We start from the raw sequence: 18,680 nt of genomic DNA on the forward strand, positions 1-18,680 counted from the left end.
TGGTGAGTGATGTGAGGAGCTTTAGTCAACTTGCCCCGAGTAAATTAGTTAATTTTGCAGGTCTACTCCTCCTTCAAAGCTTTAATTCACAATTGTGCGAGTGGTCTCATTTGGTTGTGTGACTGTTTACCACATTCGGTATACCTACCCTATTGCTAACCAAAAGACCCCCACCAAACATCTTTACATTATGGAACACAAGAATGGTTAGCTACAGTGTGCATTTGTGGTGTAGCAGTTTAAGGTAAGTAAAAGTTGAACATAAATTAATCCCATGTAATAACTGCGATATAAAGCGGCCAATGTGTATACACATGTGGTTTTCTATCTAGCTAGTTAGCTCGCTAGCTAGCTAGTTAGCTCGCTAGCTATCTAGCTACACTCTCTATCTAGCTACAGTATCTATTTATCTAGCTACAGTATCTATGTCTATCTGTCTATCTATCCATCTCTCCATCTACCCATCTATCCACCCATCTCTATTTTTGTATGTACTCAACTTGTAGGCCGAGTACAAATATTTCAATTGATTGATTTGTGTTATGTTTTGTTCGAGCTGAGAGATACTCCGTCCACTTACAAAGCCATGCGCAAGCGTTGCCGACATTATATTCTCCCCCGCTCTTTTGGGCTTTTTTTTTTTTTAGTGCAACCCTTTCTTCCATTCTCTTTATTGTCACGATTCATCTTAACACCCACTTTCCAAAAGCCTCTGTAGGCTATACAGCTCCCAGAAGCTTGCTTTAATTTGATAGTTTTTTGGGGGGAAAAAAATATGCAATTTGTCCTTCGGCTTCTGTTATATTTTATGACCCCAGCGTTTGAGATTGTTAAAGAATTCAACCTTCTATGACCTTACCTTAACCTTATATGATATGCATTGCATAGTGTTACCTTTTAATTTGGCTCATCCAAACGCTTTGTCAAATTAGAGCTGGACATTCAAGGACGTCCAGTTATACCTTGGCTTACGAACTTAATTGGTTCCCAGACAGAGTGTGAAAAGCAAAAAAGTGTGTATCCCAAAAATTAATTTCCCATAGGAAACAATTAAAATGAGAATAATCTGTCCCCGGATGCTCATAAAACATAATTTTCTACTTTCTAATTTTCTAAGCCTTAAAACTACACAAAATATACCATACTTTATAATAACTGTGTTATCGTTACCTCATAGGCCTGGTTATGCTGATGAGTTGATACCAGAGGAAATGGGGCAATCAGGCCAGTCGTAGACCATAATCAGTCAGGACAATAGACGTAATCAGTGTAGCCTCAGGAAATGGTCCTCTGCTCCTCCCAACCTTAGAGCAGGGACCTATCACACCAGAGGTCTGGCACGGCCACCTCTGGACAGTAGGGATATATAAGAGCTACCAGCAAAATTTTAGTTCGCTGACGAAGCCTCTTAGATGAGAAGCGAAACGTCCGACACCGTCAAAGAAGTACAGATGACGGCTGAAGAAACCTTTTCAACGAAAGACATTAAGAAGTTGACCTGTTCTGACAGAGTCAACAAGCAGTGCAGTATTAATAGTTTAAAATCTCTTATCTTTTCATTTGGGAAGGAAATACTGGTAGCTTGTTGTGATTGGCATTGTATCCACAGGAGGGTAGAATGCATGGCAGCTCATTGATCACAACCCTTCCACAGGGCCCGATGGCCTTGCGATGCCACCGAAAAGATAATTGCCTGCCCTGACCATCTTCTACCTTTTCCCCAGATGTGTCAGCTCTCTCAATTCTTGGTTGCTAGGAGATGCAGGAGACAGCTCTCTCGCCTCCACAGGTCTCATTAAGACCTGCAAATGGAGAGCTCACGGGGAGTAAAGTCTCAGAGACGTGACAGTCGTTGACACCGACATGACTCTAATGACAACTCCTTGATGCCAAGAGTCAGATGAAAAGATAAACACAGTGCGGCGGACAACAGAGAGGACTGTGGACGGATCAAGACAAGGACGCTGAGATGTAGTACAGGAGCTCAGCTGGGTGGATACATCCAACCCCTGAACCCCACGTACACACTCGCTCTGCAGTAGTAATAAGTGCTCATTAGGACACAGCGTGAAATAGATGTATCATGAGTGGGAGTGGAGGAGAGAGGAGAAGGATGAGAAAAGGAAAAAGAGAGAGAGAGGCTGCATCACTTTGTCATATCGGAAGACACCAGCTCCTTTTGAAAGGTCAGAAGATGATTAAGGCTTTGTTAGTTTTTTTCTCCTCCTCTCTAGGGCTCTCAGCAATTCTTTGCCAGTCCATGGTTTTAATAATTATAATTAGTAACATATATTATTTTTATGTGTAAAAAAAATGCAACCTTGTGAATAGTAGTGATGGTTTGTCGCACTGACATCCCTTTATTGGGTGATAACAGGTTTTTACTTTAGGGCGAATTTTTTTTCTTCTGAGTCTATGCCAGTAATTTTCACTGTGGTTTGCGTACCACTGATGAAACGCAAGTCTAACTATTGGTAAATAATATACAGTGATACCTCGGTTTACGAACCCCTTGGCTTACGAACCTTTCGGTTCACGAACGTTAAATTCATGAAAGTTTTACCTTGGCATACAAACTATTTTTCGGGATAGACACGGAGCGCCACAAGGAGTGATGTGTCGTTCATGAACGAGCCCCAAGAAAAAGGCGGTCAAGTTTTTTTTCCTCAATTCCCCGCCCCCAGTCTTCGGTTAAAGCTACGTGATTGGTCAAGAATGCAGCCGTGAAGGGGAGGGGGTGTTAAACATTAGAGACAGGCAGGCGACAGAGAGAGAGTGAGGAAATGGATAGAAAACAGTGAAATTTGGACTCGTTTCAACTTTGATAGTTCAAAAGCAGAGTGTAGACTGCAAGGTTAAAATATCCCATCAATCACGCTCCACAAACAACCCGCACAAGCCATCTGTACACTTGATACAAAATGCTATCAACCCAGCTAAACAGAACACAATTGATGAGGAACAAGGTAAAATTATCGCAGAGAGGAAAGCACCTAAATCATTCCTCAAGATCGTGAAAGAAGGTTACGTTCCTTATCAAGTGTTTAATGCTAATGAAACCGGCCACTCTATTCCATCAAGCCATCAACGACCATCACAAAGGTAAATAAAACGGCTTTATTATATAGTACAGTGTATTTCCTTAATTATAATACCAGAGCACATTTATTATACATGAAATAAGGTATATTTTGTTTCGTTTTAAGGCTTAGAAAATTAAAAAATAGAAAATTATGTTTTATGGGGACCTGGGAACGGATTATTTGTCACTTTGTCAATTTGAGTTTCTTCACAGGTTTTTTTTAGAAGAGATAACCAATAAATTTGTTAAGCACCTTTTGTAAATCATAAACAAATGTACATAATAAGCTTTCTGTTTTTTTCTTTCTTTGGGGGGTAGTTTTTTTTTTTTTTTTTTTTTGCTGCGCTTATTCTTTCATTCTGTCACTGACGCAATCCTATTAGATGCTCCTTATATATTCCCTTCTGCTTAACCGAGTTACTTCAAAGTACCATTTCGCATACATTAGAGGTGGGCAAATTAGTTTCAATTGCTTTGAAAGCAGTTTTCTGCTATTTGTCTTTACCCCAAAGGGTTATTCAATCTAGAGTTATTCATTGTAAAATGCAAAGTACTGCTTAGAAGGCAACTACACATCCTGATTAATTATCCTCGCTTTTATCTAACTCCTTTTAAATGGTTAAAAACAAAATGTATTTTGTTTTTGTTTTACATGGACATCATTATTTTATACATGCTGTATGTTGTCTGCATGTGTGTGTGCATGTGGCTTATGCAAAAACCGTCAACTGTGTGAAAGCAAAACTCATGAACAGCTATTTTCCAATACATTTGTGAATGGCAGTGAATGAATTAAATACACAAATACTAAAACAACCAAAACATAAAAGAAACAATTTATTTTTCTTAATAGGTTGAAGCTAATTTATTTCTCACTTATTGATATATTTGCTAAGATCAAACTTCTTGCTTTGTTTTGTTAATACTCATTAAGCATTTTGGACAACCTGTGACTATAAAAAAACAGCCAGCTGATACTCTATTAGTGATATGCTGGTGGTTTATTTGTGCCGATTAAATCATGACTGTCCTAATTATTGTTAAAAAATGATTTAGTCATGCTTCAGTGATAAAAAATATTATTTGTGATCAATGAAGCTTGTGTGATGTCAAACCGATTATATTTGAGCTTCAAGGATACTAATGAGAACGACATCACTCTCCCATCCAGAGAGAAATCGATTTGTTTTTTTGTGTGTGTGTGTGCACCTGCCACTCCATTCCATCAAGCCATCAACAACCATCACAAAGGTAAATAAAACGACTTTATTATACTGTACAGTTTATTTCTTTAATTATAATACCATATCACATTTATTATACATAAAATAAGGTATAATGTGTGTAGTTTTAAGGCTTATTTAGTTGAAAATTATGTTTTATGGGGACCTGGGAACAGATTATACTCATTTTAATGGTTTCCTATGGGAAATTAATGTTTGGAATACACACTTTTTGCCGTACACACACTTTGTGGGAACCAATTCAGTTCGTAAGCCAAGTTATCACTGTATATGATGATACTGTGCTTTTAAATTGATAACTTACCATTTTTTTCTATTTTTCTCTTCATTCTCTCATCACTTCCTTCTGTCACTTGCACTCCAGGTATGCATCGTGCAAAAGAGGGACACGGAGAAGATGTACGCCATGAAATACATGAACAAACAACAATGTATCGAAAGAGATGAGGTCCGAAACGTCTTTAGAGAGCTTGAGATCCTACAGGAAATTGAACATGTTTTTTTAGTCAATCTCTGGTGACTATCTATATTTTTTTACTCTTTCAATGTGGAATGCAATGCTTGTTCCCTTTGTCTGCATGTACAGTGTGTCCAGCCATAAGTAACTCAAGGGATGCATGTTTGCTTGAGACTTATAGGACAACCGACGTCTCCTGACAAGTTGTGTCCATAATTTGTAAAATGGCTTCAAATGACTTCTACTGAGCGTATTTTAATAAGATTCCACCGCATATAGCGATATTTTACGTTTTAAGACTTGCGCTGAATATTCAGGAAGTCTTGTTTTTGAGTTGGTGACGAGTCCTCACCCTACGTCACTGAAGGAATGCCCCTGACCGAAAAAAGGGCACATTGTAGCAGTCCTTCCATCACGTCAATGCATTTTGCTGTACTTTGGTCTGAAAACGTCATGTAGGACCAAAGGGAGGCAGAGGAGGGCGACAGAGCTCCATGTAAGTAATTAATCAGCCTGTGGAAACGGGCTGATTGGTTCCTTACACGGCTTTGTCGCCATTTTCTGCCTTTTTTGGGTGCAACATTTCCCACCCCTGATGCCTCAAAATCGATTGCAAACATGTATGCTTTCCTCTTCAGAACTATTTGAATCATTTTCATAACTGGATGAGTAACAAGAAAGCATTTTCTCCGAATCTGAAGCCATTGTTTTGATTGTCGAGCAAGGCAAGACGTCTTGGCGTGACGTCACGAACAAGGGGGCGGGACCTTCTGAAACTGGCCATTTCCAATTTCATTTTGAAGTCGTTTTTGGACACTTTAAGTCATTTGTATTGGTGTTTTTCATTTGACTAAAAATATCAGCATGCGTGTTTTGGGTCTTTTAGATGCTATAAAACGTTTTTCTGATGTCAGTTAGGAAACAAAAAAATGGTGTCGGTTGTCCTTTCAAAGCGATACCCTTCAGTCTTTGTGAATATAATGCATCTCGTATTCTAAACACTTTATTTGGCACTGAGAGGTAGAAAGCTTTTGCAAAGCTGATCCGACATCACAGGTAGTAACTTGGATAATTTACACATGATATTTTGGACTCGGGACGCACACTTACATATTTGTTAATACAGTAAAGTCTCGTTATATCGATATCGGTTATATCGATAGTACTGCTTATTACGATACTATTTCTATGAACGCAAGGAGAAAATTTACATGCCGCAGGATCCGATCGATAGTCCGGTTATCGATAGTCCGGTTATATCGATATTTTTTCCGACTCCCGAGAATATCGATATAACGAGACTTTACTGTAATTATGCTTTGAATTGACCTCGGTTCTCCCTCGAGTTGGAAATAGTTAGTGAGCGGCAGCTGCTTTCATTATTCAACGCTCATCTCCGGGTGGGACACGTTATCTAAATGTAATTGGGGACCTGGCATGCCATTCATGGCATATTGCACAAAGCACTTAACTCTCCTGTAATTGGTAGCATGATATTGCGTGCATCCATCTTTTCCACACCCGCAGTAAGAATATATTGTCCCTTACACATCATGCGTGATGTCCTCATAATATGCAGTTAGGGACAAAATTTCGTCTAATTGTGTACCCATTCAGAAACCTCACTCCGGCTGTTATTTCAGTTTCAAGTCCACTTTTTATTTCTTTGTTTTTAAAGAAGTTGAAGTGGGAAATGGGTTGACATTTAGTGTTCAAATATAACACTTAGTTCTTCTCTAAACCTATCAGCAACGGTGGTTCCTGACTCCTTATCTGGAGTTATCCGGACCCCACAAAACCACTGAAACAGTAATGTGTGTGTGTGTGTGTGTGTGTGTGTGTGTGTGTGTGTGTGTGTGTGTGTGTGTGTGTGTGTGTGTGTGTGTGTGTGTGTATGCTTTGTAAATTTCACAGTTTTAATACAATCCTTTATTAAGATGCTCGGTGTTTAATGTTTAGTTTGTATCGCATTGAATCTGCTCTATTAAATTCTGCCTGACACCTTATCAGCTGCACAGGTAATGAGACAGGACTAATGACGCATCTACTTCATCTTGCCACCGTCTTCTTGATTTTATCAGGGCTAGAAATGCAATGAATTCACCAAGTGCGGCTATGAAAACCCAACAGATCTGACAGATTCCACGTTTATGAGCTTACCCCCTTCGTGTTGCGATTTCCGTTGCTTAGCAATTGGGAAGGCCAGTTCAGTAATTGTTAATGGATGTGCGACAGAGCCGCCGGGGAATTGGGAATCTCTTTCTTCTCACTAGCAAACATGTGAGAAACACCAGCTTTGATATCGTTTTTTAGAAGTGCTTTTCTTGAGACCATGCCAGGAGGGAGCCTCATACACATCTGTAGCCACTATGAAGGCAGGAACACACCATGCAGCTGTCACGGTAAATAATTTCTCCAGTCGTGGAGAGAGCAAATAGGAGAGTTGTTGAAACCAGTGTGAGGGTAGTATTTCGGTCATAATATATATTCAGACTCGAAAGAATTTGTCAATAGGATTTTCCTCCGTATTTAACCCACACAGAGAGAGTTACTTCTGACTTTCAAGGAGATATCCAGATTTGTTGGGGGTATTACCAGTATCTGCAGCTGCAAAGCAAATTACGGTAATTAAAAGCCTACCTGGTGGATCCCTTCAGTATTGCTGCCTGAAGCAGAGCTGATGTTGACTTTACAACGTACCGTAATTGCTACATACAGTTCCTCACTGCATAACGATGTAGGACTCGAGGTAACGTATAACTTGGGGGTGTGCCTTATATTGGGAAAACTTGTTTTATATTTCTATACTGTATTATGTGAGTAAAACATTTGTCATTCATTGAAGCTGCACCTTATACTCCAGTGCGCCTTATATATATGGAAAACGTTTGAAAATAAACCATTCATTGGGGGTGCGCCTTATACTCCGGAAAATTCTGTCATACCACCTTTATTCATTGATGAAAAAACCTTCTGCTTACTTTTCATTGATATCCCATATTAAATTTGTTTATATTTAGTTTATTCACTCGTGTGATTGATGGATTGGTCCATTTAGTAGCAAGAGAACATGACGTAACACATTTGAAATCCCCATTGTCTCACCACTGAGCTTGTGTTTTAATTTGATGTGCGTGGTTTTGTAATCCTGATTAACAAAGGTGCAAATTGTGGGACAAAAGCAGCTTCCAGTTGAATCAAATCAATAAAAAAAAAGGGGGGGGGGGCGCATTGTCACTTGAAGCAACACTTTTCTTTTTTTATATATATTCCAAAAAGAAGAAGGTTACATTCCTCATCAAGATTTTAATGCTGATGAAACTGGCCACTCCATTCCATCAAGCCATCAACAACCATCACAAAGGTAAATAAAAGAACTTTATTATACAGTACAGTTTATTTCTTTGATTATAATACCATAGCACATTTATTATACAAAAAATAATGTATATTTTGTGTAGTTTTAAAGCTTAGAAAATGAAGTATGAAAATAAATAATGAAGTAGAAAATTATGTTTTATGGGGACCTGGGAATGGATTATTCTCATTTTAATGGTTTCCTATGGGAAATTAATTTTTGGGATACACACTTTTCACCTTACACACTCTGTCTGGGAGCCAATGAAGTTCGTAAGCCAAGGTATCACTGAATATAAAAATATGTAATGTGGCTTTTGAAACAAATCCAGTTTAAGCTTTTCACAAGTGCTGCATGAATCATTGTCCTGTCATTGCAAAGTGAGCGTATTTTGCCTTTTGTGTCTACAGCTTCTTTTCAAATCTAGCTGTGACTTAATGTGGCATCCTTCTCCCTTTTCAATCCAAAACCCTACGCCAGGTACTCATTCCAAGATGAGGAGGATATGTTTATGGTGGTGGATCTTCTACTTGGAGGAGACCTTCGTTACCACTTGCAACAGAGTGTCGCATTTAGTGAAGATGCTGTTAAACTTTACCTCTGTGAGATGACACTTGCACTAGACTACCTGCAAAGCCAGCACATCATCCATAGGTAGGACATTTACCTCTTTTCAATTTCACGTACCGGTACTTGTACTGGCCTTTTCTATGCCACATTTGGTGCACATAATGTCTTTTTTTTTGGATTGAATAATAACCTGTCAAACTGCATTTTAACGAATGGCTTCAGAGAGTTCAGATTCAGAGATGATGCTTTCTTGTTACTCATCCAGTTATGAATATGAATCAAATAGTTCAGAAGATGAAAGCATAAATGTTTGCAATCGATTGAAGAAGTCCTTCCGTATCAATTCGAGCCATCTGGACTCCAATGTAGCGCCCAGAAAATGCATAAGATGGCGCACAAGCTCCATTGGAAATGGGCTGATTTGTCTGCTGGGAATTTGTGTAAACTTACACGTTCTTTATGCGTGGTACCGCAATTGGCTGAGACACACAACGATTCACCATTGTGTTATTTATGTACTTTTCTTTCGAATTTCGCGATCAAAGCAGTGTTTTCAGGCGAAAAAAAGTACCCAAAATGCATTGTGTGTCACTTTCTTGGTCACGGGCGTTCCCTCCGTGACGTCACTTCAGGCATCGTCATCAACTGGAAAACAAGACTTCCTGAATATTCAGCGCGAGTCTTAAAACGTAAAATGTAGCTATTAGCAGTGGAATCTTTTGTAGAATGCGCTCAGTCGAAGTCATTTGAAGTGATTTTACAAATCATGGACGCAACTTGTGTGTCGGTTCTCCTTTAACTGTTCACTATATTTCATTGAAAGGGTTCATACGTGTTATATTAAGGTTTAACAATTAATCATCTGCTGCCATGTTCAGCATTCAGTCTGGAGCCTTTGTTCAGATGTGCTGAGCACACCATTAATTGTAAGCTAGTGAACGAGGTCGTTCCCTGCGGACCCAGTTTGAGAACCACGGGAGGCAAGAACAGTGTGTTAACTCAATTGGCTTACGGTCCACTGTCTTAAATGTGGGCTGTGCGTGCATGTACAGAAGAGTGCACTTGTTTTTATCTGTAAGGAAATAATTCATGTCACATTATCTCTGATGTAAAATAAAAGCGAATTCCATATCCATGTATATGTACCAATGAGTTGTTTCCTTTTGCTAGTTGATTGTCGCCTCCTTTAAAGGACAACTGACGCTTCCGGACAACTTGTGTCCATAATTTGTAAAATCACTTGAAATGACTTCTACTGAGCTTATTTTACAAAGATTCCACGGCATATAGCTGTGTTTTACATTTTAAGACTCGCGCTGAATATTCCGGAAGTCTTGTTTTTGAGTTGATGACGATGCCTGACGTGACGTCACTGAAGGAACGCCCCTCACCGAGAAAGCGACAGACAATGCATTTTGCGTACTTTGTTTGGTCTGAAAACTGTGTGTTGATGACGAAATTAGAAGGAAAACATAAATAACGCGATGGTGAATCGTGTGTGTTGCACCAAGACTAGTATTTGATACTAGTTGACACAAATTTCCACCAGACAAATCAGCCCATTTCCAACGGAGGTTGGGCGCCATCTTGTGCATTTTCTGGGCGCTACATTGGTGTCCTGACGGCTCAAATTGATCCGGAAGGACTTCTTTCATTGCAAACATTTATGCTTTCCTCTTCAGAACTATTTGAATCATATTCATAACTGGATGAGTAACCAGAAAACATCTTCTCCGAATCTGAACTCTCTGAAGCCATTGTTTTGATTCTGGAGCAAGGCAGTGTGTGACCAATACTATCATCATGAACAAGGGGGCGGGACTTTCTGAATCTGTCCAGTTTTCTAGCTCATTTTGTGGCAGTTTTGCAACACTTTAAGTCATTTTTACTGGTGTTTTGCATTTGACTAAAAATATCAACCTGCGTGTTTTGGGTATTTTAGATGCTATAAAACGTTTTTCTGATGTCAAAGTCAGCTTTACCGTCAAATATGCTAATATGCATGACATACAGCACAGATTAAATTACTGTCCTCTCTGACCCAGCATGCAAGGCACTTATAATGACTTTAACAAACATAATAAATATGAAAACGCCAATTTGCCGTCAGTCAAATTTGTCAGTTCGGAAACAAAAAAATGGTGTTGGTTGTCCTTTAAGGATACTGCAAACTGAGCGATAGTGACAGTACATGACAAGTCTTTTACTTTATTTCATTCCTTCCAATGGCATCTGCTTTCCTGTTTTGTTATGTTTTTTGAGTCACAGTCTACTCTCACAGCCATAATCCAAACCACCGTCACCCCTAGCGCCTCAGTTTTGTTCCACTCGGCAAGTTTTTGACAGGAGAATGCCATACAATTATTTTGTTGCTTTAGCTGAAGGAAGAAAGTCTCTGGTCTCCTAGCAACAGTCAACTTCTTCTGCTGCTGCTGCTGCTATGCCCAAGGAGGCAAATTTTGTTCTTTTACTCAGGGAGGAAAAAGGATGAGTCGCTCTGCACCAAACAAACCTAGCTTATTTAATATCCTTGTCAAGGGTAATTATGGTCAACAAAGAAGGAATTCCATCACTTGCCACAAAACACCTTAAGTGTTAGGGAAATCTGGTTCATTAAGTTAAAGTAGTAATTGCATGAATGTTGCTTTTCTTTAGAAGTTCTCCTATGAATATGCATATATGCCCTCGACAGCCTCCTACACCACAATCAACCCCCATTTGTATTTACAGTAAAGTCTCGTTATATCGATATCGGATATATCGATAGTCCCGGTTATATCGATACTATTTCTATGCACGCACAGAGAAAATTACATGCAAACAGGGTCGGATATATCGATAGTCCCGGTTATATTGATATTTTTTCGGACTCCCTTGAATATCGAGATAACGAGACTTTACTGTATTTACCTTATTTATTTATTGTCAGAGCTATTTGGTCGGACACTGTGAACAAAGGCTCGAACACAGGAAGATTGTCTTTTACTGCTGGCAGGGGACATAGCCGTTCATGACCGACGGCCAACTTCTACAGCCTTCTCCCAAGCTATTTATTGAGATCATATGCAAATTTAAGTCATACAGTAGTAAAACATCGTCTTCTTGATTGGAATATCACACTCCTGGACATCCCAAGCTCCAACAACTATAAAACAACAGAACAGAGATTTTTTTTTTGCTGGTAGTTTTGGCCCTATATATATATATATATATATATATATATATATATATATATATATATATATATATCCCTATTGTCCAGACATGGCGGTGCCAGACTCTGCTATGATTGGTCCCTGCTCTCAGGTTAGGGGGAGCAGAGGACTACTCCCTGCGGCTACACTGATTACGTGTTTTGTCCTGACTGATTACTCCTCTTGTCCTGCCTGACTATGGGGTATACGACTGGCTTGATTGCACCATTTGCTCTGGTATCACCTCATCAGCATAACTAAGCCTATGTTGCCTCAGAAGTCGGTTGTAGGAACCTCACCATGGCGATTTTTTTGGGTTTTGCTGTTTTATGAAAATACAGTAAATACAGTAAAGTCTCGTTATATCGATATTCAAGGAAGTCCGAAAAAATATCGATATAACCGGGACTATCGATATATCAGACCCTGTTTGCATGTAATTTTCTCAGTGCGTGCATAGAAATAGTATCGATATAACCGGGACTATCGATATATCCGATATCGATATAACGAGACTTTACTGTAGCTTATTTTACTCCCCTTCCAAACCATGTATTTTCTTTTACAAAAATGTTAACCTCATTGTCGTCAAATGAGTGGTTGCTAGCTTTTAGGTGCATATGTACTGCAGATTGAGGCCCATGAGTATAACTACCAGCAAAAAAAAATGTAGTTCGCTGACGAAGCCTCTTGGATAAGAAGCGAAACCTTCAAAAAAGTACAGATGACGGCTGATGAAACCTTCTTTTATTCTGTCTATTCTCTATCTTTTTTTTTTTTTTTGAGGGGGGAGACAATTTTAGAATTCGGTTCTTAAAATAATCACCCCATCCATGATTATTTTATGACCTGCAGTGTGTAGTGTAATTCATATCGCATCCCACTCTGTGTTGATCATGTGGCGGGCTTGGGTGCTAAAATATGTACCGTGGCATGGTTGACTAATATTGAGCATATGCTACCAAACCTGTGCGAGACACCAGAGGTGTTCTGGTGCATTCTGGGAGAAGTTGAATTAAGAATACGTACTTCCTGCCTGTTAACGTTTGATAGTCATGGTCATCCACAATACGTGTTGCAACATGTTGTTCACACTGACTGTACGTAAGCCTTGAATCACCTCCCACTGGTTTTTCACATACACAACAAATAATTTGTTCTTCCCGTACAAATGGAATCTCAGTGATACCTATTCATCAGACCAATAGTAGGATTGATCACACGCTGTGCAGTACTGTATTACTATATAGAATCCTCCTGTATTCATTTCATGGCATTGGCCCTGTGTATTGAATTAAGTTATGATGTTGTGTTTTTCTCCTTTAGAGACGTCAAACCAGACAACATTCTGTTGGATGAGCAAGGTAAGGTTTTATAATGAGAGTTGGCTTGGTTGCCTAATTCTAATAATTAGAAAAACTCTTCCTTTGTGGCCTCAATACATTACATGAGAGATGTGTCGTTCATAAAGTCATTCACTGCCATTCCTGAATTTATTCGGGAATTTAAACAATGACGTAGAGCGCCATTCCCAAATTTGTTCGAGTTTTGGTTTTTCTTGCTGGAGTGCCAATAAAGCACAGGCTCGACCTCTAACATTGTTTTTCCCTTTCACAACGGGGGCAACAGTTCCATTTTTTCCATGTTAGCGCTTTATTCCAGCTTCAACTGTTGTTAAAGCGCTATATAAACGTACCAATGTACGTATTGCATTTTATTATGGAAAGCTCATATAACACCAGACCCATATAATTTAGTTTAACTTTTTTTCTGCAGAAAAAATATCCTGTGACTGTAAAGTGTCCTTGAGAGTTTTGAAAGGTGCTTATAAATGAAATGTATTATTATTATTATTATTATTATTATTATTATTATTATTATACAGTATTGGGTTTTAGGATGACATAAACATTTATTATTATTATTATTATTATTATTATTATTATTATTATTATTATTGTTATACAGTATAGGGTTTTAGGACCATATAAACATTTATTATTATTATTATTATACAGTATTGGGTCTTAGGATGACATAAACATTTATTATTATTATTATTATTATTATTATTATTATTATTATTATTATTATACAGTATTGGGTCTTAGGATGACATAAACATTTATTATTATTATTATTATTATTATTATTATTAAAGTAGTCCCAAAACTCAATACTGTATTATGTAGGCCCTGGAATTTTGAGTGAAAATGACAAAAACCCTGGCACTGGACATAATTTGCAGTGAATGAGTTAAATGATGAATATTTTGTCATTTTTGCTAATCAAAATAATTCACGACGCACCGGATAAATCAATAACGGATCAATAACGATTATTTGTTTCCTCCCAGGCCATGCTCATTTGACAGACTTCAACATCGCGACAATAATAAAGGATGGAGAACGAGCAACAGCCTTAGCTGGAACCAAGCCATACATGGGTAACATTGCAGCTGTATTATGTAATTTGCGAGTGTCTTGTGAAACATTAACCACAGCAGGATTTTAGCCTTTGGATCTCCTCACTTTTGATACTTCATTTTTTCAAATATACTTTTATAATTAGACATTTATGTACTTTTCATTTTATAAGACCACTGAATGTGGGCTCTTTTTCTGTTATAATAGCATGATTATGCATCACACAAAAGCTCTGTAAACATATGGTTTGCTGTTAAAGTGCTAAAAAGCCCCAACCTTCAGGTGAAGGGTCATTGTACTCCAAGTAAATGCATAAATAATGTTTATCTGGAATCTCGGATGAGCGACATTAGCAAAAGATGCCGGATTTGGATGTCTGTTCATTTCCTCATCGCTTCATGTGAAATCTGAGCTATCTCTACACTGCAACTGTGTTCCTTCTCAGCTCCAGAGATCTTTCAATCCTTTATGAATGGAGGAATGGGCTACGCATTTGAAGTAGACTGGTGGTCATTAGGTGTTACAGTCTTCGAAGTTCTGCGGGGATGGGTAAGGCGATAGAATCAAATTCTGAACTTGTCCTCTTACAACTTGTCGTTACAATCAGTGACACTTAAAAGGACTCCCGGCACGACCATTCGGTGTCGGGTATGCTGTTGTATTCAATTGTATGCATTGTGTGCAGTGCATGTGTTTGTTTAACCTTGGCGGACTTTTGATCTGTGACGCATCGTCATCAACTCGAAAACAAGACTTCCTGAATATTCCGCGCGAGTCTTAAAACGTAAAATATAGCTATATGCCGTTGAATATTTGTAAAATACGCTCAGTAGAAGTCATTTGAAGTGATTTTACAAATTATGGACACAACTTATCCGGAGGCGTCGGTTGTCCTTTAAGCTGTGATAAAGCGCTTACATGGAAAAGGGGGAAATGATGCCCCCTTGTGGAAAAAAAACATTGCCAAAAACCATGGCCGGCGCTTTGCCGGTACCCCAGCATGAAAAAACACAATCCGAACAATTACGTGAATGGCACTCTACGTCATATTTTCAATTCCCGAATACATTTGTGAATGAATTAAGAAGCTTGACATGGTTGACATATCTTTGTATACATTACAAAAATAATTTCCCCCAATGATGTCTTCTTTTATGTTTCTTTGATATTTCCTTCATTCCATGGTAACATCCACCCAGAGACCCTATGACATCCATGCCAGTAACTCACTGGAGTCTCTTATCCAGCTCTTCAGCACAGTTAGTGTCCAGTACAGTCCAGCCTGGCCCAAAAACCTTGTTTCTCTCTTGAGAAAGGTAAGTAGTAATTTTATTTCGGGTTTCCAAAGTCGTCACGTCGAACTTACGAACGTTAAATTTATAAACATTTTACCTTGGCATACAAACTTTTTTCATACACAGAGCTGCCTCAATGAGTGATGTGTCGTTCGCGAACGAGCCCGTTCTAACAACAAAATGGCAGCCGACTGTTTTTGTCCTCACCCCCAGTCTTCGGTTAAAGCTACGTGATTGGTCAAGAACGCAGCACTGAGGGGAGGTGGTTTAAACATTTAAGAGACAGGCAGACGACAATGAGAGTTTCAACCTTTCAAAGGCAGAATGTAGACTGCAAGGTTAAAATATTCCATCAATCAGGCCCACAAACAACCCGCACAAGCCATCTGTACACTTGATGCAAAAAGCTATCAACCCAGCTAAACAGAACACAATTGCTGAGGAACTACATAAAATAATCGCAGAGAAAGCACCTACAAGGGATCATTCCTCAAGATTATGAAAGATGAAGGCCAGGTTCCTCATCAAGTGTTTAATGCTGATGAAACCGGCCACCAACGACCATCACAAAGGTAAATAAAACGACTTTATTATATAGTACAGTTTATTTCTTTAATTATAATACCATAGCACATTAATTATACATAAAATAAGGTCTATTTTGTGTAGTTTTAAGGCTTAGAAAGTAGAAAATTATGTTTCAGGGGGACCTGGGAACGGATTATTCTCATTTTAATGGTTTCCTATGGGAAAGAAATTTTTGGGATACAGACTTTTCACCTTACACACTCTGTCTGGGAACCAATTAAGTTTCCTAAGCCAAGGTATCACTGTATATGACATTAAGCTTTATAAAATCAAAACATAATGAAATCAGAATCAATTCAAAAGATAGCTGAAAGGAAGAGCAAAGCAGATAAAAAGGTCATATCAGAGGTCATGTTGTGGTCGATGGGAAATGGGTTGGCTACAGCTGCAGGGGAACATGAATGGACACCATGAGGACTAAGGAAAGGCAACAGAAGGTTAAGAATCTGACAAGGAAGAACAGAAACGCTGTTTATTCATTTATTTTTCATTTTTTTGCACTTAAAGGCATACAAACCAACCCTTTCACCTGATTATCTCAATTTGATGAGTCTGTTCGATGCTTACTGAATCAAGACTATTTTCCCTGAAAGCAACAGCAGTTATTTTAGTATGCGGGTTTTCTGTCATTGTAAGACAAGAGCTGGATATTGTATGGCACAACTACTGTGCACATGCACTGTGCCTGTGTGAATGTTCCGGGTGGAGTGCGGGTCTTTTCCACTCTGCTGCTAATCGATTACTCTGTCTGGTCTCCAGTGAGACAGATCTATCTAACCCTGCAGGAGGAAACTGCTGAAATCAACAAGGGGCGAAAAAAAAGTACTGGGGTGATATTATTGTGACAGTCAATTATTTATGTACAGTAAAGTCTCGTTATATCGATATCGGATATATCGATAGTCCCGGTTATATCGATACTATTTCTATGCACGCACGGAGAAAATTACATGCAAACAGGGTCGGATATATCGATAGTCCCGGTTATATCAATATTTTTTCGGACTCCCTTGAATATCGATATAATGAGACTTTACTGTATTTATTTTTTTGCTGCCAATAGTTTCCATTAAAGTGAAAGGACGTCGGCTATTTTTTTTCCTCTCTTAAAGATGTCCACAGTAGCAGAAGTACAATTTCAGGTCCAATAAAACGAATGACTGATTGGATGAACACTGCCCCCTGTTGGTTCATGCATTCACATGGGTTCAAACGTCACCTCCAATCAATTTATTCCAGGCGCAGTGGAGGATTTTGCCGTCTATTTTCAGCAGGGAAGTCAGAAAGGTGAAGTTAAGGTTTTCAAAAATGAGCAAGTTCCTCTTTGTGAATGGCTATAGCGCTAATGGCAGTGTGGAATCAGCTCATTCGGGAAAGAATATTCTCAAGTGCAGTATAGACTATACTGTACTTGTTGTGTTTAGCCTATACCAAATTCAGCGCCGCGATAACTGATGTGAAAAGTCATGATTTTAAGACTTGTATGTGTGTGTGTTTCCACCAGCTACTTACAGTGAACCCAGAGCATCGTTTCTCCAGCCTGTCTGACATGCAAACTTCACCCTACCTCGCTGACATCAACTGGGATGCCATTTACGAAAAAAAGATGGACGCCGGATTTGTTCCGAATGTTAGTCTCCAACTACCCAATTTCATCAGAGAAAAAAAAAAGAGTTATTTGCTAAATTATATGGTTGTGGAGTTATGTGAGTTTGAAATGAGGGCGGGTGTCCAAAATACAATGCAGTACATACATATTGGTTTATATAGCGCTTTAACAACAGCTGAAGCTGGAGCAAAGCGCTAACATGGAATGAAGTCAAATTTTGACTGGCGCCAGAGGCCATCGCCAGCGCTTTATCAGCACCCCCGGAAAGAAAACCAAAACCCGAACAAATTCAGGAGTGAACCTCCACATCATGCTTTTCAATTCACGAATAAAATGAGTTAATTTATTATATTATATTGTATTATATTATAGTATAAACTATACTATAAGTATAGTATAGTATAGTATAGTATAGTATAGTATAGTATAGTATGGTATAGTATAGTATAGTATAGTATACAATGCTAATATTATATTATATTATATTATATATTAATTATGTATTATTATATATTATATTATATTCTTGTTGGTTTGCAGACATGAATTGTTTGGTTTTGAATTCTGTTTTTTTGGATTGTTCCTCCTGTCGTGCAGAAAGGTCGCCTTCACTGTGATCCCACCTTTGAGTTGGAGGAGATGATTTTGGAATCACGTCCCCTTCATAAGAAGAAGAAAAGACTGGCAAAGAATAGGTCCAGGGACAGCAGCAAAGATTCACAGTCTGTGAGTATTTTGTCTGAATACAATTTATTCCTGATCCAAAAAGGTGATATTTTTTTAAAAATACAATATTATTACTCCAATGCTGCACAGTGTTTGTGTTGGGGTAATTAAATAAACCCATTAGTTTGACT

At 38.5% G+C, this 18,680-nt stretch overlaps 1 protein-coding gene across 3 annotated transcripts in view; it reads left to right on the forward strand.

The window, feature by feature from the left end:
• Positions 1 to 18,680, forward strand: part of stk32c (serine/threonine kinase 32C) — a 40,686-nt gene that overhangs the window by 11,033 nt on the left and 10,973 nt on the right. For 2 of the 3 annotated variants that reach the window (XM_089011719.1, XM_089011720.1), the window contains exons 3-10: positions 4,691 to 4,842; positions 8,622 to 8,795; positions 13,232 to 13,269; positions 14,262 to 14,351; positions 14,777 to 14,880; positions 15,531 to 15,647; positions 17,719 to 17,844; positions 18,421 to 18,549. In XM_089011719.1, the coding sequence (XP_088867845.1) occupies positions 4,691 to 4,842; positions 8,622 to 8,795; positions 13,232 to 13,269; positions 14,262 to 14,351; positions 14,777 to 14,880; positions 15,531 to 15,647; positions 17,719 to 17,844; positions 18,421 to 18,549 (930 nt within the window). The remainder of the gene's footprint in view (positions 1 to 4,690; positions 4,843 to 8,621; positions 8,796 to 13,231; positions 13,270 to 14,261; positions 14,352 to 14,776; positions 14,881 to 15,530; positions 15,648 to 17,718; positions 17,845 to 18,420; positions 18,550 to 18,680) is intronic. The other variant, XM_089011721.1, reaches the window with a different exon arrangement.

The sequence above is a fragment of the Hippocampus bargibanti genome, linkage group LG13 (genome assembly GCF_051943395.1).
Source record: "Hippocampus bargibanti isolate YZ-2025 linkage group LG13, ASM5194339v1, whole genome shotgun sequence".
Lineage (NCBI taxonomy): Eukaryota > Metazoa > Chordata > Actinopteri > Syngnathiformes > Syngnathidae > Hippocampus > Hippocampus bargibanti.